At 40.8% G+C, this 27,995-nt stretch overlaps 1 protein-coding gene across 2 annotated transcripts in view; it reads left to right on the forward strand.

Annotated features, from left to right (window-relative positions):
- met (MET proto-oncogene, receptor tyrosine kinase) overlaps positions 1-27,995 on the forward strand; it is a 126,303-nt gene that overhangs the window by 42,409 nt on the left and 55,899 nt on the right. For both annotated transcript variants that reach the window (XM_048607784.1, XM_020511166.2), the window contains exon 3: positions 11,811-12,002. In XM_048607784.1, coding sequence (XP_048463741.1) covers positions 11,811-12,002 — 192 coding nt within the window. The remainder of the gene's footprint in view (positions 1-11,810; positions 12,003-27,995) is intronic.

Below are 27,995 nucleotides of genomic sequence, written 5' to 3' on the forward strand. Positions count from 1 at the left end.
ACGCACATCTGTTTGGAGTCTTTATATTCTTTGGATAAAGGGGGATAGTTTGTTATGCCTCAGCTAGTATGCAGTATACCATTTGAAGAGACATTTATAATGTCATCACTGTATCATGGCATCTGACCTGATGGAATAAATGTCTCAGTCCCCATCTTGCTGAGTCCTCTTGCAACATGACACACTGAGGGAAGTGTGCTACAGTTGATATGAATTGCTTACCTTCAGCCCAGACATGTAAGTGCCGTTGATTGTAATGTACATATGTGGGTGCCAGGTGCTGTAATGACATTCATTAAATTCTTCAGCACAATGTGAACCACCTATCCTTCATATGTTACAGGAGTTAATGTAAGTATCACATCATGATAGTTGAAGATCATCAGCTATCACATCATTTCGTGCCAGAATAGGAACCTAAAACCAAACCTGACCCAACATTATAAAGAATGTAGAAACATTTATGATTGTGGCCATGCTTTATTACATAGAACATAAAACAGTACAGCGCAGTACAGGCCCTTCGGCTCACGATGCTGTGCCGACCTATTATCCTATAAGATCAAACTACCCTGCATACCCTAAATTATACTATCATCCATGTGCCAATCCAAGAGTCGCTGAAATGTCTCTAATGTATCTGACTGCACTATCACTGCCGGCAGCGCATTCAATGCGCCCACCACACTCTGTGTAAGGAACCTACCTCTGCCATCTCCCCTATACCTTCCTCCAATCACCTTAAAATTATGCCCCCTCGTAATAGTCATTTCCACCCTGGGAAAAATTCTCTGGGTATCCATTTCTATCTATGCCTCCCATCATCTTGTACACCTCTATCAAGTCACCTCTCATCCTTCTTCGCTTCAATGAAAAAAGCCCTACCTCCTTCAACCTTTCCTCATAAGACCTGCCCTCCAGTCCAGGCAGCATCTGGTAAATCTCCTCTGCACCCTTTCTAAAGCTTCCACATCCTTCCTATAATGAGGCGACCAGAACTGAACACAATATTCCAAGAGTGGTCTAACCAGGGTTTTATACAGCTGCAGCGTAACCTCGCGGCTCTTAAACTCAATTCCCCTGCCAACGAAAGCCAACACACCATACGCCTTATTTACAACCCTATCAACTTGGGTCGCAACTTTGAGGGATCTATGGACGTAGACCCCAAAATCCCTCTGTTCCTCCACACTGCCAAGAATCCTGCCATTAACCCTGTATTCTGCATTCAAATTCGATCTTCCAAAATGAATCACTTCACACTTTTCTGGGTTGATTCTATCTGCCACTTCTTTGCCCAGCTCTGCATCCTGTCAATGTCCCGCTGCAACCTAAAACAGCCCTCCACACTATCTACAACTCCACCAATCTTCGTGTCATCATCATGGTGACTGCTTTTTGTTTATCTGCTATAGTGATATGTTACATATGTTACATGTCAGATTACAGAAGCTACATGTTGTGTTACATCTCATGGTTAGTATGCAGTATATCTGTGGGGGACATGCTCAGAATATAATCACAGTATCGTAGCATGTGACCGGTGTGCATAAAGTTCTCAGTTGGCATCTTAACTGGTGCCACTTGAAGCATGACATGCCAATGAAAACACACTACTGTTTATAACCAAATAGCTTAGTATTAACCCAGACACTGTAATTCCCATGACAGTAATATATCCCAAGATTTACATTTTAGTACTATATTGCCAAAGTGTAGTTCTTGTGTTATTGGAGCTAAGTAACGTACAAATACCACGATGAAGACAAAAGTCTACAACACAGTGGCAGATCAAAGGAAATGCCAAACCATTTTGAAGACATGAGCTGTAATCACAGTCAACTGGACTGCAACAAGGCCATCAGAATAAAGTAACTTGATCCAATAATGAGCAGCTCCAATAGAATGCTTTAGAAAGGTAAGCAGCATCCAGTGTTGTGGACATGGAATCACAGTATGTCTGTTCCATCACCTTGCATTGCGGTAGTAGTTATAAAATTGTTTACAATTCATGAGCAATAGGCTAGTAAGGAGAATTTTGTTCATACCTGCCCCTTCAAAGCAATGTTATGCAAAGTATGCCATTTCCCCAGATGCAGATAGACTTGTACTCTCTTTAGTACTGATTTTCCTCATTGATATTGTTGCTGAAATCCATATGTTCTGTGCAGCTGGCGAGCTGCAGTTCTGTCTCACGGCAGAAATCAATATAGTCCCCTTTAGCAGTATTAAAAATTACTGCACATACACATTTCTCTCGAGAAGTTGCACTAAGATATGCGGCACTGAAAAAGATAGGTGCTACTAACGTAAATGGATACATGAAGTATGTTGACCTGGATCATATGTAAGGTGAAACTTTAGTACATGTAGCTACAAAGGTATCACCGTAATCATGTCTGTGGCTGCTCAGAAATCTGTTAGCCAACACTGTCTGAATTTTGTAAGAAAATATCAATTCCAATTACTACTCATGCAAAGCTATAGCTTGTCAAGTATTATTACTATTCTTGCAACATTATTAGCCTCCAGCAAAAATGTTTGAGCATACAACTGCTTGAATAGGATAACCTGAATAAGAACTTCATGTGTTAGTTTCATTATGCCAATGGACAAAGCTGTGGCTCAACAAGATAGGTTGGAGTCAGTGGTTCAGCAAGTTTCATACAATAGACTTTGATTCAGAATTATGTGGTGCAAAACACATAGCAAATGCCCCCTGAGATGTTTGCACTATAAAGAGCCTGCAGTTTATAGGACGCTTATGATTCTGAGTGAATGTGTTTATTTGCTTATAATCTATTGTTGTTCATTTTGATTTATGTTTTGTGCCAAGATTTCCATTTTCTTTAAGCAAATGCCATTTAAGCTTCGGCACAGTGGCCAGACACTATTGTTAAGCACAATTGACCTGTCATGTCTGGTAAGGATTGCTCATTAAACTCAAAATGGATATACTGTGTTCCTTTTAGACGGAACTCATTGTACTTCTTGCCATGAGCATCGTACTTATTTATACATGGTCGTCATTCAAAATGGCTTGATACCAAACAGATGACTGATATTAAGGTTGCATTTGTTTTTCCAGCTAAATTTGCCAGTGCAAAAAATTGAGGAATTTCAAACACAAATTACATTAGTACTAGCAAAGGTTCTTTCATGCTGACCTAAGAAAAATTGTGCTGGAAACTTACACAGAATACAATACTGTTAAGTTCCTTTGATCAACTTAATCACCATAACATTCTGCGTGTGGAATCTCCAAGCCAGAGGAGGTCGTAAGTGAAGAGATAGAGTATCCCAATGTTTTCAAATTTCTATCAAAAAGAAACTAAGTAACTGTGTTGCCACATGGAAGGGGAAAACCCTGCAGTTTGAGCTATGACCAGGCTGGGAAGGCTTCTAAAACTGTGCATGTTGTCTGCAAATTGACTAGATGTCTGCTGATTAGCTGCCCAAGTGCAACACCGTACACCTGGATCTTTTCATCCACACACTTTCTTAAAAAAAAAGTCTGTGGGGCTGTTATGGCACATAACTCTGAGCCAGGAAACACGGGTTCAAGTCCTACCTGCTCCAGGTGTTCTAATAACACTTCAGAACAGGTTGATATAGAAAATATCTTAAAATGTACACCTGGTTTGCTCACATACACTATTTCTGGGCACCTCAAGAGATCTGGAGTATGATTGCCAAGGTCCTGTCAGCTTCCAACAGTAGTCCTTAATAAGCCCTTCAGGTGAATTGGCTACACACTGCTTATGGGAAGATGGCCTTGCTGAAGCAGTCTCACCTCTGGGAAAATGGCCCAGGGGTAGGTGAGCCACAGGAAGTCAGTACATCAACCAACAATGCAAATGTCCTCATGTACCTGCTCACACCAGGGTCTGAAAATTGGAAAAGAACTATACACCACTGAAACTAAATGGTTCTGTATATGTACTGAAGATAGTTCAAGAGCCAAGATGTGATTTAATATGGTTTCTATTGTAAACTAATGGAATACCACAGGAATTATTCCTGGGGCCATAATTATTTACAGTATATATCAATGACTTGGGTGAGGAAAGTGAATTTACTATAGCTGATGACACAGAATTAGGTGGGGAGGCAAGTGCTGAGGATGACACGAAGAGTCTGCAGAACAATGCTCCCTTTAAATGTTTTTGGTGCAAGGGCCTTCAAAATCCATCGATGGAAGCGACTTCTGAAACTGAAGTCAATGCGTCAGCATGCAAGTTGGCATGCTTTTGGTAGGAACACCGCTGCAGAGGGATATAGACAAGTTAAGCAAGTAGGTGAAATCTTGGCAGATGTAGGAAAGTATGAGGTATGTACCTTGACAGGTAGAATAGAGGAACTTCAAAGAGTACAGGCCTAACCTTCTCAGCCTAGCCTGAACAGAATATTAGGAACAGAATATTACTTAAATTGAGAATGTCAGTGAAAAGCTATAGCACAGGGAGATTTAGAAGTTCTTGTGCATAAATTACGTAAAGTTGGTATGCAAGTTTAGCAGGTAATAGAGAAGACAAATGGAATGTTGTCTTTCTTTTCAAAAGATAGTTAGGTCTTATTTAGGTCTGTAGTAAAACTATACAAGGTACCAGTCGGAGTACAGCTGGAAGTCTGTTAACTGTTTTGGGTCCCTTATCAGAGGAAAGGTGCACCAGCATTGGAGGAAGTCAGAGAAAGTTCACTAAGTTGAACCTGGACTGTTTTATGAGGGTAGGCTGAGAAGGTTAGGTGTGTACTCATTGAAGTTTAGAAGAATGTGATGTGACCTTATTAAAACAAACAAGATTCTTAGGGATAGTAGGAACTGCAGATGCTGGAGAATCTGAGATAACAAGGTGTAGAACTGGATGAACACAGCAGGCCAGCAGCATCAGAGGAGCAGGAAGGCTGACGTTTCCGGCCTAAGAAGGGTCTAGGCCCGAAACGTCAGCCTTCCTGCTCCTCTGATGCTGCTTGGCCTGCTATGTTCATCAAGATTCTTAGGGGACTTTCCAGGGTAGATGCAGAAAAGTCGCCCTTCTAAGACATAGATGAGGAGGAATTTCTTTTCTCAGAGTGAATCTGTGAAATTCCTCACTGCAAAGGGCTGTCGAGGCTGGGTTTAAGTATATTCAAGGCTGAGACAGACAGATTTTTAATCAGTAAGGGAAAAAGCATTATACGGAAAAGGCAGGAAATTGGAGTTGAGGACCTCATTGAATGATGAAACAGACTTGACAGTGGGGAGATAGTGGCCTACCTCTGCTGCTTCATCTTATGTTCTTATCGAGCTCCTTGGTGAAGCCAGGTCTGGAAGTCTGCAGTGGAATCTAAAAAAACATCAGTAGTGTGAATCAGATTTTGATTTCCTCAGAAGCAATAGGTGGAAAGGTACAGATGTAAATTTTCCAGGTATGAGCATCTAACAGCAGAAATCAAGCTATAAAATAAGAGTGTGAGTTTTAATCTTTCCAGGGATTCTTTAAAAGGAAAAAAAAACGTGCATTTATGAAAGACTTTCAACAATGCCAATCAGCTCAAAATACTTTAAAGCTGGTTAAGTTCTTTTGAAGTGTAGACCTTTCTGTCGTAGGAAACACACAGCTATTTTGCACATAGAAATCTCCAGCAAATAGCAATGTGATAACAACCAGATTGTCTATTTATGTGATGTTGATGAGGCTAAATACTGGCTAGGGCACCAGTCTTCTTTAAAATAGTGACACATTGTTTACAACCACCTGAACAGCCAGGTGGTGTTTCAGTTTAATGTGTCATCGGAAAAAAATGTCACCACCAGTGCAGCACATCAGTCTTGATTTTTGCGCTTCAGTCCTGGAGTGGAAGTTGAACCCAGAGCTTGAAGAGTCAAAGGCAAAACTGTTACCAACTTTAGCCACCAGCTGATTAAGGTCAAAGTTTGTCCAGCGCAGATTTTGTTCAGTTCAATCCAAAAATGATGAGCGAAGTCCTGTGTTTATCATTGCCCAACATTTTGAGGACGCTGGAGTTCTGTTGTTGGTAAATTTGACCGTTTTTTTTTCATTACAGAAATGACGTAACGTTGAAGGGAAAATTGAGAGCATTCATTTGTTGGCAGCAATTAGTATAAACAGAGTCACATGAATACAGTTTGAGCAAGCATGCAAACTCTGTATCCCTAGGGTGCAGCAACTGCTTGGCTGCCTCTAGAGATCTGGCCAAATTTCTCTTCTGTTTCCTGAAGCTTTTTGTTTAAAATAGTTCTCATTACAACTTGTGCTGGATTACTACTCAGTGCAAACTCTTGAACTGTGGATTGAAAACATGAATTTCTAAAATTAATGCATTCCCAACACGCGAATTTCAGTCTGCAGCAGAGTGGAACAGCAGTGTCAGATACCTGCTGTGCACAGACTGCAAACACAATACAGTAACATGAATTAGACTTAATACCAAAGTGAAGTGGGAGGTGGGAGCACATAAGGAATAGTAGCTTGTGAACTGAAGAGAGACATTTTGGGAAAGATTAAATAATTGATCTAAAAAGGAAGTTTGAAGAGATTTGTCTTAGAATAGTGGAACCTAAGAATCCCTTTTAAAAAGGGGATTAGTGTAGAAAACTGTCTTTTGATGGTTTAAGATGGTAAGAGAATGATTATCTGATGTGACTTTGCTTCCAACAGAATATTTTACCTGATGTAGCGATACTTACATGATCGCCTTAGCATTAGAAACTGGGAATGGATATCATGGAATTGAAGTATCCAACACACATTTATTACAAAAAAACAAAAGAACTGCAGGTGTTGGAAATCAGAACTTGCTGGAAAACCTCAGCAGTTCCAGCAGCATCTGTTGAAAGAAAGCAGAGTTAATGTTTCAGATCCAGTGACGCTTCTTCAGAACTGACATTTATTATAACTAACTATTATGCACTAGCATCACATTCCTCAGGCATGTAAGTGTCTGGATTAATATTAAGCTATTGTGTTACAACAGAGGAGTATGCTTCCAGTTATACTTCAAGTGATCTAAGATAAGGTGATTGTGAGATCTTTATACCCTCAGGTTGCATGCTATGTTGCAGTGATTATATCATGTCATGTCTCTAATATAGCATAAATAATCAGGGTAACAATTTAGCAGATTGCAATCTGGTTGATCTAAATATGGGCAAATGCAAATGTAATTTATCTCTGGGTAGGTTTTTAATTTCTTAACCTATCATGAAATAAAATTAGTCAAACGATCATTTAAAATTGTGCAATTTTCTGGGAATTATTCCTGCTAAGTTCTCTTTAAATATTCACATGCTGATGTTTTCATACTGGATAATAATTGACTTAGCCATTTACTTTTATTTGTCTGAACAAATAAGCCATCCAAAGTTCATGAATTCCAGTGATCTGTTGAATAGCTGCTACTTTGTTATCACAGTCCCATGACCAGTTCTTCAAAGAGCATAGCATGAAGCAGGTAGAGAAATTGATTACAGTCCATTGTCAGACATATCCAGTGACATCCTTGTTAACTTGGCAGCTCACGGCCCATATGTGATGAGGCCTTTACTTATTTTATTTGAACAAACTGCTGGTTCCTGTCACCCTCCAGAAGCATTTTTCTTGATTACTGTATCTAATTTCTGACTCTCTGCCTCATGAGCAATGGTCCTTAATAAGTTCCGACAGGAGGAAAACCAGTGCCCTTTAAGGGCATGGTACCTGAAGAGGGTGAGACAATAATACTAAGTTGTGAAATAAGATGAAATCAATTTTCGATCATTGGTCTTGATAAGATACGACATAATCCATATTCCGATGTGGAATTATTGCGTTTTAGTTCAGGACTAAAGCACATCACACCCCATGATTTAATTGTACTCTGTGTGGTTTAAGGTGCCATTCTTTGACAGCCAAGTAAATCACAGTTCTCTCTGCCTGTTTTGATGGTTTAGTTGCATGCTGATGATCACATAGTGTTAACCAACAATAATCAGGAATTCCTCCTCTGGTCTGGCCTACCCTATGTTCTTTTCTCAACCAGGATGAACTTTTGTTCAAAACAAAATCCAATGAGTCGGTCATTGATACCAATGCTACCTGTCAGAACTTGCATTGTGCTAAACCAATCACCACATTAAGCCTACTTTACAGTCTGTACATGTCTAAGCAATTTATCATATGCAAACTACTTTGAGATTTCATGAGTGAAGACTTAAGACTCTATATATGGATCAAAGCCTCCTGTTTTCCCAAGTGCCAGACTGTAAATCTTTGTAACATTATTTCCTGGATTTCCTTTTTGTGAACTCAGCAGCATTCAAGAAAACTTAATCACCGAGGAGGAGCAGGATGTACTGACAAAACCCTGCAACAGATGAATTCTATTTTTCTTTTTAATTGCTCTTTGAGAGTGTAGATTTCGTCTTCTCTCAATGAAGCTAAGTTCTATATTTAGCAGCTCAAATTCACCAAAATATCCATTCATGTTTAAGCCAAGACCATGGCTGCGATTTGGCTTCTTTGAGAATTGGATCAGAGGTGCAAAGACTTGGAAATGGTAGGGAAATGTGGCATGCTTGATGCCATCATCCCAACATGCCATTTAGTCAGCAGCAGGGGAAGCAGCAGACCTCGCTGTAAGAGATAGTAGGAACTGCTGATGCTGGAGTCAGAGATAACACAGTGTGGAGCTGGAGGAACACAGCAGACCAGGCAGCATCAGAGGAGCAGGAAAGCTGACGTTTATGGTCGGGACCCTTCTTCAGAAAAAAAAAAGGGTCCTGACCCAAAACGTCAGCTTTCCTGCTCCTATGATGCTGCTTGGCCTGCTGTGTTCCTCCAGCTCCACACTGTGAGACCTCACTTTAACTCTATTGAGCTACTTAGATGACAAGTTGAGGGCTTCTCCCTGCCTTTGCTGGTGTTTTGCCATTGGAAGCCAGTGGGGTGCCAGCGCTGCATACATAGAAACATAGAAAATAGGTGCAGGAGTAGAATCATGTAATTCCAATATCCCAATCCTGCTTTCTCTCCATACCCCTTGATTCCATTAGTTGCAAGGGCCACATCCAGCTCCCTCTTCAATATAGCAAACAAACTGGCTCCAGTAGCTTTCTGTGGTAAAGAATTCCAAAGATTCTCAACTCTGAGTGAAGAAATTCTTCCTCGTCTCAGCCCTGAATGGCTTACCCCTTATTATTAGACTTGACCCTAGTTCTGAACTTCCCGAACATTAGGAACATTCTTCTCCAATCTAGCCTGTCCAGTCCCATCAGAATTTTATATGTTTCTATGACATCTCCCCTCATTCTTCTAAATTGCAGTGAGTACAAGCCCAGTCGATCTGGTCTTTCTTCATATGTCAATCCTGCCAGCCCAGGAATCAGTCTAATGAACCTTCGCTGGACACTCTCAATAGCAAGAATGTCCTCCCTCAGACTAGGAGACCAAAACTGCACACAATATTCGAACTGTGGCATCACCAAGACCCTGTAAGTTGCAGCAAGACATTCTGACTCCTATATTCAAATCCTCTCTCCATAAAGGCCAGCACGCCATTCGCTTTCCGCACTGCCTGCTGCACCTGCATGCCAACCTTCAGCAACTGTTCCACGATGACAGGGCACTATGATGTAAAATAAAAACCAAAAGAACTGCAGATGCTGTAAATCAGGAACAAAATCAAAGTTGCTGGAAAAGCCTAGCAGGTGTGGCAGCATCTGTGAAGGAAAAAACAGAGTTAATATTTCGGGTCTGGTGACCCTTCCTTGTTCTGAGGAAGGGTCACCAGACCCGAAACATTAATTCTGTTTTTCCCTTCACAGATGCTGCCAGACCTGCTGGGCTTTTCCAGCAACTTTGATTTTGTTGCACTATGATGTAAACCCTGATGACCTCTTTGGGGGAATGAGGGGGTTTCTTTTATGGGCATTCTTAGTCTTGAATACATATTTTGGAGCATTGACCACTCCTATGGCATCAATGCCACCTGTCTTCAGTGACCCCTAACCCCTTGCTTGATGCCCGGCACCTCAGACCCAATTTGCCTGGTTAAGAGACACACATTCATCATTGCATCCTCTTCCTCCTTGTGCAACCCAACCCTGACCACTGTGTCTAATGTTCCGAGGCACTGCTGCAATTGCTAAACTATTGACCCTCTCAATTGCCAATTTGCAGGAACGCTGCCATCCATGAGGTAAAATGTAGCCACCACCAAGTGGTATACCTCCCCACCCCCAAACCATTCCTCCTCTGGCTCCAGCAACAGGATGTCTGCTGCTCCATGAGCATTCCAGCCAATGTGTTGCAGGGCTGTACACAATGGAGCATTGTGGCTGTGCTGGATTCTAGCCCCTGTTAAGCAGAAACTTTTTTTCCAGCAGACATCAATGTATAATAATCAAGAATAAGAATTCTGGCAATCGGAGACCAATTGTGTCAATTCCTGCTAATTCCTCAGGTATCAATGATCAACATTCATGGGCCTTACTATACAGTTGCATCGTGACCAGTCCTAGGTTAAACTTTTACGTTAATTGAGTTCTGTTTTCTGTTGTCCCTACGAAGTTCAAAAGGCCTTCCTTTTGATAATTTCTGTTTTAATGCCTTCCACTCACTGATTAGTAGCTATTGCCAGAAATATAAAAGAAAACTGCCAATACTTTCTGTCTAACAGTAATAAAATTGACTGATGCCAACTCCTTAAAGGGAAATGACGTGAGGTCAGTGTAAATGGATAATCTATATTTAATCTTAATAGAATGTGGAATCTGAACTGACTGCAAAGTAAACAATGAATAATGGCATATGATATAGCTGGCATTCCTCACATCTAGCTTGTGTATATAATCCTGTGTTCAGGCTTGTACCTTCGGCATGACCACTGCAACTGTACCTGTAATATTGTTTCAGATGTGTTTCATACCATGCAATTCCAATTGAATTTCTTTTGAAGAGATGACTTAATTAGTGAACAGCTAGCAGAATGTGTATAGGTTTTTTTTTAATGAAATTTCCTGAGAGAATTTCATAAAGTCACTGATAAGAACCCAATCAATCTATGCCAGTGTTTATGGTCCACTCAAAATTCCTCCCATCTTCCCTCAACTAATTTTATTAGCATAACCCTCCTTTCCCTTGTCCATCACGCTCTTGTGCTGTATAGAGTTAGATCACAGGTAAAGCACATTCTCACTGAATGGTGGAATAGACCTGAGGGGTCTACATTCCTTTGCAGGCAGAGAATACTGCTCAGGTATCAGAGCCACCATCAAAGTGGCATATCACATAAATGGTATAACTTACTATCAATACATTGTCTAAACTATTTGTCCTGAATGGATCTGAGCATGATGGTGGAATTCAGAATTTGGAACTCTTACTTCCTAAAAGACTGATGTGAGGTGTTAATCTGATAATGGTGTTTGTACCATGATGAATTGGCATGCCACAAATTGAAACATTGAGGCAGTGCTACAAAAAGGCTTTCGATTTTGACTTGAGTTTTTGACATGATTTCTCAGTTTGCTAATGACAGGTAAAATCAGAATGCCTATCTCTTTTCTGGATCGCACTCCCTGTTGAAAACAGCATTCATGAAGATCATTGAAGGGGTCAATGGTTGTTTGATTTCTGTCATCGAAATTCACTTAATGGTTTGTAGAAAAGAACAGAAAAAAAAATAGAAAAATATTTAGGAGATTATTTTGATTCTCTGACTTTTGGTTTAATTCCAAATGGTCTTCTTGTGCCACATATAACAAGGAATTTGATGTCATTGCAAACAAAATTGAAAATTGGTTTCTGAATTTTGTTTGTGTTCTACAGAGTTCCTCAGCCAAAGAGATGCACTGTGGTGGAACAAGTGATCAATTCCAGATGGAGAGTACGATCCCTGTACAACGTCTGGACCTGTTTCTCGGGCAATTCCGAAATGTCTTGTTGACTTCAATTGCAGTATTCACCCAAGGAAAAGTAACTATCGCAAATCTAGGAACTGTTGATGGCCATATTGTGCAGGTAAGCCTTGGATTATTCTATTACTTTTACAGTTGTATGCTTCTGCTTGTAGCCTCACAGCTCAAGCCCGACTCGAAGTTTTGCAATTAGATATATTCCCTCTTCTCCTCCCTCAATCTTTCTCCGAGTGATTTGGTATCCTTGCTAGTATTAAGTGTTATCTCAACCCCTTTCATGCCACCCCCACCCCCCTCAGTATTCACTACCATCCTGACCTCTCTACACTTTATAATTCTTTCAAACCTTCCGATTTTAGTCATACTCAATGATTTTATTGAGCCCCTCCAAACAAACTGGCAGGCAGGGTATGGGAAACTTTTAAAATGGAGGGGATTTGAGTTTCCAGTGCTTGAAATTTTACCTGCAGCCTTCCTCATACAGAAACTAACCAAGCCATTGAAGTTGCCTCAATTGATCATCTCTTTCTATTGCTGCAGGTAGTTTACCAGCAGTGCGTGGACCCTCCACTGTCTGGTAACTCTATCTGTTAAGTGCTAAATGGTTTCCGAATGGGCTCAGAGTGGGTGGGCCTTGTGGGGAAGCAGGGAGCAGGTGAATGCAGTGGACGGGGAGGCCCTGCTAATCAGGCATTCTGTATTCCACAGAGGAGCCTCCTGGTGGTCATAACAACCTTCTCCATCCTTACCAACTTCCAGTGCGCTCCCCACCCCCCACCCACTTACCAGGACATGCCTGCTTGTTGAAACGACACCAGAACCCATTTTTCAGTAATGAATGCATCATTATCTAGGTTGGTTTCTACTGCTGGTGATGCTGCAGAGACCACAGAGCTTCCGACCGTCCAATTGGCTGGCCAGTCTGTGACATGGGGTTGGGAACCGGAACAACAGGCCAGTAAGTGCAGGGACTGGGACAAAGGAGAGACTGAGATATGCATAATGCAGAGTAAGAACAGGCAGAGGGAAGTCACAGGGCTCAGAGGGAATTGTGATGTTATTGCCATTACAGAGACATGGTTAAAGGAAGGACAGGACTGGCAGCTTAACATTCCAGGATATTATTGTTTTAGATGGAACTGAAAGGGAAACAAAACGGATAAAGGAGTTGCATTGTTGATTGGGATCACATCACAGTTGTATTGAGGGAGCACACATCGGAGGGATCTTGCAGTGAAGAAATGTGGGTGGAGCTCGGGAATAGAAAGGGTGAAATCATGATGTTGGGAATTTTTCTATAGACATCCCAACAGCCCATGGGAGACAGGGGATCAGATATGTAGTCAGATACTAAAAAAGTGTGAAAAAACTAGGGTAGTTGTGATGGGTGACTTCAACTTTCCTCTTACTGACTGGGATTCCCTTAGAGGCAGGGTCTTGGACAGAGAGCAATTTGTTAATTGTGTCCAGGAGGGCTTTTTGAGAGAGTATACTCATAATCCATCCAGAGAGGAGGCTATACTAGACTTAGTATTAGGGAATGAGCCAGGACAGGTGATCGATGTTTCTGTAGGAAAGTATTTTGAGCTTAGTGACCATAATGCCATAAGATTTTGAGTAGTCATGGATAAGGACAAGAGTGGCCCTTGGGTGAGGGTGCTTAATTGGGCAAGGGCCAATTATATCCAAATTAGACAGGCACTGGGGAATGTGGATTAGGAGCGGTTATTTGAGGGCAAATCTATGTCTGGCTTGTGGGAGGCTTTTAAAGACCAGTTGATTAAAGTGCATGTCCCTGCAAAACTGAAAGATAAGAATGGGAGGATTCAGGAACCATGGATGATAAGGGAAATTGTAAACTTAGTCAAAAGGAAAAGGGAAGCATATGATAGGTCTAGGCAGCTACAAACTGACAAAGCCCTTGAGGAGTGTAGAGAAATCAGGAAGGAACTTAAACGCAGAAATAGGTTGGCTAAAAGGGACCATGAAGTGTCTTTAGCAAACAGGGTCAAGGAGAATCCCACGGCTTTTTATGTATATGTTAGAAGAAAGAGAGTAGCAAGGGAAAGAATAGGCCACTCAAGGACAAGGGAGGGAAGTTGCGTGTGGAGCCACAGGAAGTAGGAGAAATCTTTAATGAGTACTTTGTATCAGTATTCACCAAGGAGAAGGACATGACTGATGTTGAAGTCAGAGGTGAGTGTGTGAATACGCTAGAGAATGCCAATATATGGAAGGAGGAAGTTTAGATATCCTAAATTGCATTAAGGTAGACAAGTCCCCAGGGCCAGATGGGATCTATTCCCAGTTACTGCAAGAGGCAAGGGAAGAAATAGCTGGGGCATTAGCAGATATCTTCACATCCTCTTTGACCACAGGCAAGGTTCCAGAGGACTGGAGATTAGCCAATGTTGTTCACTTGTTTAAGAAAGGAAGCAGGGATAATACAGGAAATTATAGGGCGATGAGCCTGCGTTTGTGGTGAGGAAGCTGTTGAGAAGATAGAGAGGGACAAGATATATGCACATTTGGAAGAAAATGGACTAGTTAGTGACAGGCAGCATGGTTTTGTAGAAGGAAGGTCATGTCTCACCAATCTGATTGAATTTTTTGAAGAGGTAACAAAGATAATTGATGAAGGAAGGGATGTGGATGTAGTTTATATGGACTTTTGTAAGACATTTGGTAAAGTCCCACGTGGCAGATGGTACAAAAACTAAAATCACATTGGATTCAGGGTGGGCTAGCTAGACGGATACAAAACTGGCTTGATCAGAGAAGACAGAGGGTAGATGTGGAAGGGTGCTTTTTTGGAATAGAGGCCGGTAACTGGTGGTGTTCTACGGGGATCAGTCTTAGGTCATCTGTTGTTTGTAGTATGTATAAATGATCTTGAGGAAAATGTGGGTCGTCTGATTAGTAAGTTTGCATTTGAGACAAAGATTGGTGGAGTTGCTGATAGTACTGACGTTTGTGAAAATATACAACAGGATATAGATAGATTGGTGACTTGGGTTCAGAAATAGCAGGTGGAGTTTAATCCAGACAAATGCGAGGTGATGCATTTTGGAGGATCAAATTTAATGTGTGAATTATACTGTCAATGGCAGAACCTTTAGGAACACTAACATTCAGACGGATCTGGGCGTGCAGATCCAGAGTTCCTAAAAGCGGCAACATAAGTGGCCAAGGTGATTAAGAAGGCGTATGGCATGCTTGCTTTCATTGGATTACAAGAGTTGGCAAACCATGTTACAGCTATATAAAACTCTTGTTAAGCTGCATGTGGAGTATTGTGTGCAGTTTTGGCCGCCAAATACCAGAAGGACGTGGAAGCTTTGGAGAGAGTGCAGAGAAGTTTCGCCAGGATGTTGCCCAGTCTCGAGGGCATTGGCTATGCAGAAAGGTTAAAAAGACTAGGATTGTTTTCGCTGGAAAGACAGCAGCTGAGAAGAGACCTAATAGAGGTCTACAAAATTATGAGAGGCATAGATAGGGTGGATAGTCAAAGGCTTTTTCCCAGGGTTCATCTTCCAACTACAAGAGGACACGGGTTCAAGGTGGGAGGAGGAAAGTTTAAAGGAGATGGGTGAGGGGACGTTTTTCACACAGAGAGTAGTAGGACCCTGGAATGCACTGCCAGAAGAGGTGGTGGAAGCACATTGGCGACATTTAAGAAGCATCTGAATGTTTATGTGACTAGGGAGGGAACAGAGGGATGCGGACAAAATATGGGCAGAAGGTTTGTTTTTAGTTTAGTCAGGGCATGATGATCAGCACAAGCTTGGAGGGCTGAAGGGCCTGTTCCTGAGCTGTACTTCTCTTTTGTCCTTTTGTTCTGGGAGTGAGATCCCATCTTTCAAAAGGACATTAGACACACAGCATCTACTTAGTTGCTGGACAAACAAAAATTATATTCCACAAATTTTGGAAAGGGGGTTGCTGTCAGTTTTCAGGCTATTATCAACAACCCCACTGCTCCAAGAATGTTCTAATGACTTTTTCAGGCTGAATCAGGTTAGTCACGGTCTCACCTCTATCTTCGACCTTGAGCTGAGCTTCCAACAGTATGAATTCATAAAGACTGTCGAGTGTCACCAACCTCAGTCCAGCTACTAATGAAGCCTTTATTTTTTGAAGCCTTTCACATTTTCAGACTCAACTGTTATAATGCTATTGCAAAACTCATCAAAAATTCTCTCTTCATCACATCCTCTATTGCACCAGATTCTGTCTTCAATTGCCTTGTGGATTCACGTTGGTTCCCATTTCTCAAATTTCCAGTTTAAGATCCTTTTCCTGTGTTTAATGTTAATTTTTCCAATCCTACAACTACCTCCAAAATATCTTGACCTGAATCCAGATTTTTGTGCATTCCCTGCCCCTCTCATTGCTGCCTCCTTTGGCCCCACTATTGGGAACTTTGCTTTCAGCCATTGTTCTCTGGAATCATAGCCATATTCTCTTGGAATTCCCTCCCTAAACTGCACTGCCTCTTCATCACATCCTCTTTTTTAGAATTTGCTTAAAAATTCATTTTCACTTTCAGTATGATCATGTTACATTGAATCACAGCACAAAAAGAAGTCATTGGCCCAAATGTTCTGTGCTGCCATTTTTGCTCCTGCCTGACACCCCTATTCATCTAACCCCATCAGCATCACTTTTTAACTCCTTTTTCCTTTGCAGGCTTTTCTGATTTTCTCTCTGATATGTCTATGCTGGTTGTCTCAACTAATTGTGGTAGCTCATTCAATTATGCAACCAATTTCTGAACAAAGTGATTTCTCCTGATTCCCTATTGGTATTATTAGTGATTGACTGTTATTTACCCTTAGACTCCCCATAAGTGAAAACAATTCCTCTGCATTTTTTAAATTATTTATTCACGGGTTGTAGATGTCATTGGCGAGGTCAGTATTTATTGACGATCCTTAATTGCCCTTGAGTACTGCCTTCTTGAACTATTGTGTGCTGAGGCACTGTATTAGAGACAAACATGCAACCATATATCTGTGAGATGTCAGATGACACCAGGTTATAGTCCAACAGATTGGACGTTTTTTTCTTTACTCATTATCGGAATGAGGGCGTCACTGGCTAGGCAGCATTTATTGCCCATCCCTAATTGTCCAGAGGGCAGTTCAGAGTCAAGCACATTGCTGTGGGTCTGGAGTCACATGTAGGCCAGACTGGGTAAGGGTGGCAGTTTCCTTCCCTATCGGACATGAGTGAACCAGATGGGTTTTTCCAACAATCGACAATGGATTCATGGTCATCATTAGATTCTTAATTCCAGATATTTTATTGAATTCAAATTCCACCATCTGCCATAGTAGGATTCAAACCTGGGACCCCAGAACGTTATCTGGGTCTCTGGAATAACAGTTCAGCGATAATATCATTAGGCCATTACCTCCGCCCGAGGACTAAACCTGTTAGACTATAACCTGACTTCTGACCTTGTCCACCCTAGTCCAACTCAGGCACCTCCACATCATATATATCTGTGAGCTCATTCATCCTCAGAAAGTGTATTTAGGGTGATTTCTTATATATAGAAGTGTACCAGTGATTTTATTTTTAAAGCATATTTATTGCTCACTTACACCTGTTCTCTTGGGCCCATTTAAATATTGTGCTGCCTATGAAATCATTGTTTTCCTGTGCGCTGTGGCTTTACATTTAATGGAGCTGTTGACCCCTTTTACAGTATGGTGTTAAATATCGTGATACATAAAGGACAGACAGCCAAATTAGAATATAATACAACCTCCTCTTTATTAGTAACTTGTTAGTTCTTAGAAAGTACACATCAACACATTATCAAACTGTTTAAGTAGAATCTTGATACTACCCATGCATGACGAACTGGCCAGGTTGACTCCTGTAGTCTTCTCTGAGTTCCAAACTCAGGGCCTCCTCTTCATGATGGTTGGTCTCAAGTTATCACTTGAGACTTTGCTGTTGATTTTTTAAATGTGCTTCCTTTTATATTTTCTTTTCCAGACCTTTCAATATCATGCACCTTACACAATACCCTCATAGTTCTAAGTTCATTTGTCCAGAGCCATGTAAACAGGAGACATCTGTGTCCATGGCCTCTCTTATCAATTTTATATTATCCTTTCTTGCAACCACAAGGATCTAATAACCTTTAGCATCAGCCATTTGCCTAGCCAGCAGTCTGGTTTTACTACTTCATTTGACAGCAAGTTGACCTGGTGTTTATGCAGAGTTAGCATAATTTCCCATCATGCTTGTCAAACTTCAACTGTTAGCCATGGGGTCACAGTTACCCATAAGATCACAGAGCAGTGATTGTTTAAGATATTAATGAATTCTTCTAATTCTGCCTCTGTGAGTACAAATATCCCATTTCAGTAAACTACAGAAAGTATTATTTGAACGTGTGAAGTGGGAGCAGAGCTAAGCTCTTTAGCCACTCAAGCTTGCTGTACTATTCAATAAGATCTGTTTGTGTTTTGAATTCCTTACTCCTATCTATCTCTTAGAACCTCAAATGAACAAATTCCTCCATTACCTTAAAAGCATTCAATGATCCTGCTTACACCACCTTCGAAGACAGAGTTCCTAAGTCTCACAACCATCTGAGAGAAAAAGAATCCCCTCATCTCTATCCTAAAATGACAACCCATAATTTTAAAACAGTGTGACTTTTTCTGGACATACCCACAAGTGGAAACATCCTTCCTCTGTCTAGCTTGTCAAGACCATTCAAGATGTTAAATACTTCAATCAAGTCACCCTTAACATTTTTAAACTCCAGTGGACACAAGTACATTCTGTCCAATCTATCCTCATAAGACAGTTCACTCATTCCAGTGTATCAATCTAGTAAACCTTCTCTGAACCACCTCCAACCCAAGTATATTCTTCCTTAAACAGACCAAAACTGCACACAGTCTTCAAGATGTGACCTGGATAATTGAAGCATAGCATCTTTACTTTTATGTTCAGTGCTCCTCATGACAAAGGGTAACTCCTCTATTCTTCCTGCCAAAGTCCATATACTCACTTTTTCCCACATTTTTATTCCATCTACCAAGTTCTTACCCACTCACTTTACCTGTCTTTAACCGTCTATAGATTCTTTGTGTCATCCTCGTCACTTGCCTTCCCACCTATTTTTGTGTCATCCGCAAACTTGGCCATAGTATATTCACTTCTTTATCCATGTCATTGTTAGGTATTGTAAATAACTGTGGGCCCGGCACTGATCCTTGTACCACTCCACTAGTCACAGGTTGCCTTTCTAAAACTACTACACTTAACTTCCCAAGTTAATCATGATTGCCTTATCCCCTTCCTAGAATCCATCTTCCTCACTGAGATGTATCCTTGCTCTGAGTCACAAACTGTACTCTTACATGTTTGCCCTTGTTCATCAACTAAACTCCTTTCCCAGTCCACTTCAGCTAACTCTGCGCTCGTTCCTTTATAAGTTGTCTGCAGCTTGGACTCCAGTTCATGTACTCAATCCAGTTTTCCTTGATCTGGAAACATTTACAATGGATGTGTTCACTCTGAAGCACCTTGGCGTCCAGCAACTCACACGTACTGCAGCAACAACACATTATTCATCCTGCCATCACCAGTGTATTTAATTTAATTGATTAGTCCATAACACTAGTGTCCCTGCTCTTAACACTTCACAAAATCATAGATAGATAGAATCATAGAATCCCTACAGCTTGGAAGCAGCCATTCAGCCCATCAAATCCAACACCAACTCTCCAAGAAGCATCCCACCCAGACCCACCCTATCTCTGAAACACTACATTTGCCATGGCTAATCCACCTACCCTGCACATCTTTGCAGGAAACTGGAGCACCCAGAGGAAACCCACGCAGACACGGGGAGAACGTATGGAGTTTGCACAGTCACCCGAGGCTAGAATTGAACCTGGGTTCCGGGCGCCGTGAGGCAGCAGTGCTAACTGTCATGTCGCCCTGAAAGAATTGACGAATCCCCACTCTTTATTATAGTTAATTCCGTTTACACCAGAATCAATCTTATAATTAACAAGCTTAAGAAAGAGAGAGACACACTGAAACACAAACTTTGCCTTTATTTTAAAGACTTTAAGAACACATCAATACTGCTGACCAATCAGCTGCTTTCCCTGCCCTTGCGTCACATTGTGGTGCATGACATTATTCCACCACTGGTATCATTGGCAGTAGGCTTCTTGACCCCTGCTTTTTATCCTCTCCCACTTACATCTTGCTTAAAATATATTATTTTGAGCCCAACAATACAATCCTGCTTTTAGAACTTTTATTTGTGGTGAGTGGTACTTAAATTGAGCATTCTGAAATGTCTCCTTAAATGTTTGCCACTACATCGCTATTGATCTATGCCCTAGCCCAGTATGCCAGTTCACTTCACTTTTCATGCTAAAATAATTATCTTTAAGTTTCAAATACTCACCTTGGACCCAATTTTCTCCTTTGAACTGGATGTAAAATTCAATCATGTTGTAGCATTTGCTGCCTACGAGTCCTGTGACTCAAAGGCAACCAATCCAGGGTGGGGTAGTGCTAAAATATTCGAAAAGATGTATGGCTGCCAGTCAGGGTATGGACGCTGTCTGTCCAGCCACTCAAGGGGACGGGTTATGATCATTCCATCAGGTCTGTCTACAAAATCTAAAGGATGAAAGCCGCCAGAGGTCTGCTGCCAGGGGAAGGAGACCCGGCAAGCTATTTTTCAGGTTTGGAAGCTGGGGGCTAGAGGCTGTGGTGAAAAGAATATGACAATTGTGATGGAAGCAACAGTACCGATGTAGAGCATGTGGTAAATCATGGATGAGAAGAAGCTAATGGGAAAGTTGGAGAGTGGGGGTTTTAACCTACGGTCAGGGACATCTGGCCTCAGGTGGGGGACAGTGTATGTCTACAGCTGGCACAGCGGAGAACATCATTGAACACATTGTGGCACTACTGGCCATTGCTCCTGACTGTCGAGACAGCACTAACTTGGTTGGTGACCTAGAACCTCACAGCTAGGATTTGATAGTGGAGCCTCCTCTGCCAATTCTCCTGGAAGAGGATGCCTCTCCTTTGCACCAACTCCTCGATCAGGACTTCTATGGCCTTGTCGAGCAATCAAAGTGCTATCTTCCCCTTCTCAGTCATCTTCAGAAAACATCCTCGACTGAACAGGGCAGCTTTTGAATGCTGGTGCTTGTCCAGGTACACGCAGCCTGTTACAGATGGCATGAGTACCAGGGATGTCAATCACTCAGCGGATATCTGTTGAGTGGTGAGTAGTTCTGGACATGTTCAGCTGGGGCTAGAATCAGACGTGAGGTGCATTATAGAGATGGGATAGATAGTTAAGTGAGGCGCTTTTGGTGAGAAACGGTGAGAAATCTTGCTAGGCCTCATGGTGAGATCTGTCCAAAAAATTTAATGCAACTCACGTTTAGACAAAAATTGTATGATTCAGCCCAGTGAGTTTTAATAGATCGTCTTTTGTTCTGAACTGTCTGAGGAGACATCTTATCTGCTAGTATTTTTGTGTTTGTGTATTGCAAAGATCTACAGTGTGATATTCCAGGAGAATGGTGATTAGGTTTTATCCTGGGAACTGCTGGTTTAATCCTTGTAGAAATTGTGATCTGTTTGCATCATTTGATTGGAGGCGAGCATGTTTTATTCAGCAAAGTTCATTTTAAAAAAATTAAACAAGAAAGTGTAGCTTTTAAAACAATATATGATCTTTTTGGAATTTCTTGCACTGTCTGTTTCACCTTTCTTCTATATTACTGTCCCTCTATGATGCTTTCATTGAGGTTTCCTGCTGATGATGAAATGCGTGATTAATGCAATCTTTTTGTCTGATTACGAAATCCTCCTGCAAAAAACTGTGCTTTTAAATTGTCCAATTTTTAATTATTTCTCTGATTCATCCTTTTTCCATTATAGGCGCCTCCCTGCAATTCTTTGATCTAATCTTTTATTGCCAACTAGTTTCTACCGAGTTCACAGCCTTATAACTTGCAGTAATTATTTGTTGGAAAATTTAAAGCAGCAGTTATCATAAGCATCAAAAACTACTTGAGTGATAATAACTGAAAATGAGGCTGAGCTATATTACAAAATGGTTTGTCAGAAAGAAATCTAAATTGGTAAAGTAAAACAATGAGAGGAGATAAAGGTTAGTTTTAAATAATAGCTAACACACAAGATTTACCTAAAGGACTAAAAACTACCTTCCATATGGGCAAAGTATGTCAACACCATAATGATTTGATATGATTTATTACTGTCGCATGTACCAAGGCACAGTGGAAAGTGTTGTCTTATATGCTTTATGGGCAGACTGTACTATACAACTGCATCAGGGTTACAGAACAGAGTGCAGGATGCAATGTTACAGCTACCGTGAAGGTGCAGAGAGAGATCAACATTAACATTAAAGAGGCCCAGACAAAAGTCTGTTAACAGCAGGGAAGAAGCTATTCTTGAATCTGTTTGTACATGTATACAAATTTTTTTATAAATTAACGGAAGAAGGTGGAAGAGTGTATAACTGGGGAGGGAGGGGTCTTTGATTATGTTGGTTGCTTTCCCGATGGAATGAGAAGTACAGATGAAGTCAGTGGATGGGAGGCTGGTTTGCGTGATGGACTGTTCTGTGTTCAAGACTCTCTGTAGTTTCTTTCGGTGTGTATTGTAAAATGGTGATGGGAAGTAAGTCATCCCCTGTAGAGGTCCCATGTGAGTTTCAGTCTTTAACAAGTTGCCAAAAGGAACTGAATGGAATTGGAAGATTTCCCCACAGAGTGTAAGCAGTTTTATGTAATAAGGCACAGATCCCTCTAAATAGCATGGGAAAGCAGGCAAAAGTACAAAGGAAAGAAAGATGAGGAAAAGCAAATCTTCCCTTTCAAATTTTAAAGTTGTCTTAATTTTCAGTTTAACACCATGCCACAATCTTATCACTTTTTTGTTTATGTTTGGGTATTGCTGAGCAAAGCTGGTCTTTTGTGATCCTGAAGTATATTTTATAATATTGGTGCTGCAAATGTTTATGTTAAGGCATGAAATGATTTTTCCTGTCTCCTGACCTTTCCAACATCAGAATCCAAGATAAAGAACCTAGACTAATTTACCTGACTAAAGATTTATCTGTCATGCCCTACTTTGTTTAGAAAGAAATGTACAGTCGGATGGCTGGTGTGCAATGCAGAGTGACACCAACACCACGGGCTCAATTCCTACACCAGCTGAGGTTACGATGAGGATCCCACGTTCTCAACATCTCCCCTCACATGAGGCATGGTGACTTCCACCAGTCACCTCTCTCTAATAAGAGGGCACTCCTACACTCGTGTAGGACTACCTTATCGGGTTCTACATTAATGTTTTGTGAACTTTATTAGAATATAATGGGGCTTTTGTTTTTGTTCTGATGTGTGACCCATTTTATGGGTGTTCACAGATCAAGCTGTGCATAAGTAGGTCTAGGACATAATACAGTGCTTTGAGTGAGGGTGACTATTAGACACGAGCATCAATTTTGAATGGGAGAGGAGCTCAGTGTCAGACAGAGGATAGATAAACGCAGATGTGTTAAGAAGCATAGAAGGTGAAGGCTGTATCCTCATAACAATTGAGTGGCCACGTGGAATGAAGAGATGGTTAATGTGTAGCAAAACAGAATAAGGAGGAAAGGTGCTTTAAGTACAAGATTGGTTATATCAGCAAATGTGCTCATTAAACCACTTCCTACATTGCATCCATGATATGCCCATCATGCTCTTGCTACTCATCTTACCAGCTTTCAACTGGTAAGAGCAGCAGATATTTTTTTCCTCCCCGTGCTGCAAAAGATAAATCCCTCTCCTCCTCCTGACTGAACCCAGTCGTAATTCCAGCAAGCTGTAGTTCAATTTTGACATTCTCTTGAACACCTCCAATTTCTACGTATACGTTGTCCCTTTAAATTTGCTGGGGATGAGATATGTGAGGACACATCACACCCACTGCACTGATTCAAGATACAACATTCAGAAGTTATAATTAACTGGTTCAATTCATCTGCAATTACTAATTCTGACCTCCTCAGTGAACTTCCAGGTTTCACCTCCCCCATACATTTCCAACTCTGCTCCTTACCTCCTGCTCTGAAGCACCATTGCATTAACATCAGGACCTTTGTCTCTGGTTGGGTGGGTAGAAAACTGAATTCAAGACTCACCAGCAGTCACCATGAAACAGAGCACAACATTTCAATCTCCAAGTTTCATTCACGTGCTTGTGCTTGATTTCCTTCCAAATGTTAGAGGGAAGTAACTGCTAGTCCATGGAATACAGGTTACTAACTGCTGGGCTTGTGAAAGGGAGACAGGGGCAATGGGATCAGAAACAGCCTAAGTTTACCTTTGGGCTCAGCAAAAGCAATCCTGCTCCCCGACCCCAAAACCAAACTTCTTTTGAATGGCCCCTGCTGGTTCCAGAATCTCTTCTTGCTTAAATTTACCTGGTAAACTGCTGTGGCTTTGCCACTTAGCAGCCAATCCAAATGCCTGAGACAATTATTTATGAAGCTCATTAAAAATCTGAAAATAGTTTGAAGCCAGGACATGATCAAAGTTGTTAAAATTTAACAAATCTGAACATCTCTTCTTTCATGGGTTGATTGATATTTCAATAAAGGAACAATAGACCAAATTGTTATAAAATGATGAAAGGAAGTGCTGTTCAGGCAGCATTACTAATGCCATACATGAGTAATTGAGGATAGCTACAGTGGTGTGATTTATTCTTGTAATTGCTAAAAATAGTGCTTAACCATTGTCCTAAAGAAAAGATCCCAACAATACAGGCTCATTCATCTCTGTTCACAACATATAATATCTTAGCTAAACGTTGTGGTCTTGAAGTACACAATATACAAATAACAACAAAAGCAATTACTTGTATTTATATGGGGCTTTTAATGTAATAAACTTTACAGGAATGTAATAGAACACATTTTGACAGATTAAGCTGGATGACCAAATGCGAGGTCATGGAGGTTCATTTAAAGGGGCATCTTAAAGAAGGAAAGAGAAATCAATGAGGAAATTCCAGAGCTGAGGGCTTGGCAGCTGCAGGCACAGCCGCTAATGGTAAAATGATGAGAATTCCAGTGGCAGAAAGAAAATCTTGTATTTTACAACATGCTATATCTAGACCCTTGTGTACTGAGTAAATCGTTCACTCACTTCAAGGACACCTGGAGACATGGGCCCTAATATTTACTGGGACAAGAGTTGGAAGCAGGTGGAGGAGTTCTGGTTGAACTTCTCACTAAGCACCGTGGAGTCGACAGGCTCCGCTTCCAGAAGACTGAAAATCCCAGCAGTAGAAAGGTTTCTTTTTTAAAACAGAAGGCTAAGCTCAATTGTCCAGAAGGCCATATAATGTCAACCACAATTTGGCTAGACCAGGTAAGGGCAGCAGATTTTTCTCCCTGAAAGGAATCAGCAAATCAGATGGGTTTTTTTTAATGATAATTGACAGTGGTTACAAATTCACCATTAGGATAGATTTTTAATCCCGCACTTTAGTTGAATGTAAATCTCACCATTTGCCATGGTGGGATTTCAATCCATTGTCTCCAGAACACTAACCTGAGGTACTGGATTACCAGTCCAGTGACATAACCCCTACACCCACTGCCTCTTGTTGCCTGGGAAAAGATCATTTCAGAGGAGGAAAAGTACAGCATGGTCTGAAGGATTGGAGGTTCTCGCAGTTGGGGTTGGAAAGAGATGTGGTGGGGTCATGGGGATCAGTAGACAGAGCGCATCAGGCTTCTGATCATGAAGCTGGGGAGTGGTTCATTAGCATGTAGCAGGAAACAGATTTGCTTGTGGGATTTGGGAAAGCGCTTCAACTCCTGCTGAACAACCTAAGTTTGAGAAAAATATTATTTTTTCCATGCAGTAGACTTGCCTCCCTTTTGCTGTCAGTTTCTTAAGGCTGTGGAAACACAACTGACTAAAGTGGAAAAGAGACAAAATCTGAACAACCTTATTAAAATGTTAAAAGCGTAACCCATCTCCATGAAAACCTGAAGGAAGTAGATTCATGGTCACTTGGGTTTTTACTTGAGATTTGTTTTTACATTTTGTCATCCGACCTGGCCCAGACAAGATTAGAATTATCCTCATGGTACTTATCACAGATTGCAGAAAAGGAGCCCTTATATTAGAATCAGACTTACACATCATAGTAATACATTTGCAGATTTAAATTAAAGTGAATTACCAGAAGGAAATTGTAGTAAAAGTAATTACATTAGAGCTCAAAGATGTTAGCAGAGTTAATATTGATACATCCAGCAGTGAAAGAACAGGATAAGGACAGTACATAGTTCAAGTCTAACTTCAGAAACTTGAGCACATTGTATTAGAACAGAAGGAGCCCCATACTGTCTGAGATGCTGTATTTCAGATGTGGTGTTAAATCCCATCTCTGGACAAGTTTATATAAATGATCCCATGGCACAATTTGAGGAAGAGCAGGAGCATTTTCTATTCATGTTTGCTAGGGCAGAATTTATCTGGAAAGAAATCTGGGGGTATTATCTAATCGTTGTTTATGGAACTTTGCCTGTAAATTGACTACTGCATATTCTACGTTACAACAGTGACTACACTTCAAGATGTCTTTTTTTGGCTGTTAAGCACATTGCAATGCCCTGAAGTCATGAAAAGTATGATAAAGATGCCAATTCGTTAAAGATGAAAAATAAGCAGAGTAATTTAGCTTCTGAGAAGTCTCATAGTTCCAGATGTGACAATCAATCATCTCCAGAAGTTTATCATTCTCAACTTGCATACTAGCCCTAGAATTCTGGCAGTAATTTCAGCATGACATACCATGCAGTTTCTAATCTGTAGGGACCAAAATCAACTGTAGTCTGATCCATAAATGTTAAGATTCATTGATTTAAAATAGTGTAACTATTTAATTGGTTTGAAAGCTTTCTCGAAATGTGCTCAAGTAAGCCTAAAACTTAAGGTTGTGCAACTTTAAGATGAAATATTGAATCCTGTACACATTCTTCTCTGCAAGAATTGAGACATCAGAGGAGTTATCTTAAAGAAAAGAGCTCCTCAGTTCTTGATATTGCCAATCTTTCCTTATTTTGTAGTTGAATCTTAGGCCTCTCCAGGAGTTCACATGTGGACATTTGGCAATTGTTTCACAGGTGAATTAATATAGGTTGTAAAATTTGCCCTTAGGCAATGAATCACCCATAAGATTGTAAGAAAGGTAAGCTTATCTTGACTGGTAAACTTGTAGGTCTGGGTCAAGCTTCATTAATTTAGTCCTGGGTGAAACACTTCCTTGTGTGATTAATCCTTCAGTTTCGCCTTTCTTCATCAACATTCTAATTCCAGTAATTCATGATTCAAAATAAAATTAGTAAGCATTTTGAAATGCATTTCTCTCCAGATAAAAGGAAGTGCAAAGAATTTCCCGAAGATACTTGGTAAGGCATAGAAAAGGAAATGTAGCAGTTTGGATAGAAAGACAGTTGATACCTATGAACCAAAGTTAAAGTTAATGGGTACTGTTCAGATTGTGAAAGCTTGAGAGTAATGTATTCAATGATTGATGCTGGGTCCACTTATGTATTCTTTTCCCCTCTTTTTAACTTGGACCTGACCATAGGGTGTGCAAATTTGAAATTCGCTAACTACACAACAATTAGATGTTCCACAGATAATGTTGAGAATGGCAACAAATTTGAAAAGATTTACTGAATAGACTAATAGCTTTAATATAGGCAAATGTAAATTAATGCACTTAGAGATGACAAAATGGGGAATTGGAAGCATACATTGAATGGAATGACAGTGAAGAATGAAATATGTTTGTTTGGAGTCTGAGGGTTGTAAATGCAAAATTCCCTAATACCACATACAAAGCTATCAGAGATAGTAGGAACTGCAGATACTGGAGAATCTGAGATAACAAGGTGTAGAGCTGGATGAACACAGCAGGCCAAGCAGCATCAGAGGAGCAGGAAGGCTGACGTTTCGGGCCTAGACCCTTCATCAGAAAT

Source organism: Rhincodon typus, chromosome 18 (assembly GCF_021869965.1).
Source record: "Rhincodon typus isolate 14 chromosome 18, sRhiTyp1.1, whole genome shotgun sequence".
Classification (NCBI taxonomy): Eukaryota; Metazoa; Chordata; class Chondrichthyes; order Orectolobiformes; family Rhincodontidae; genus Rhincodon; species Rhincodon typus.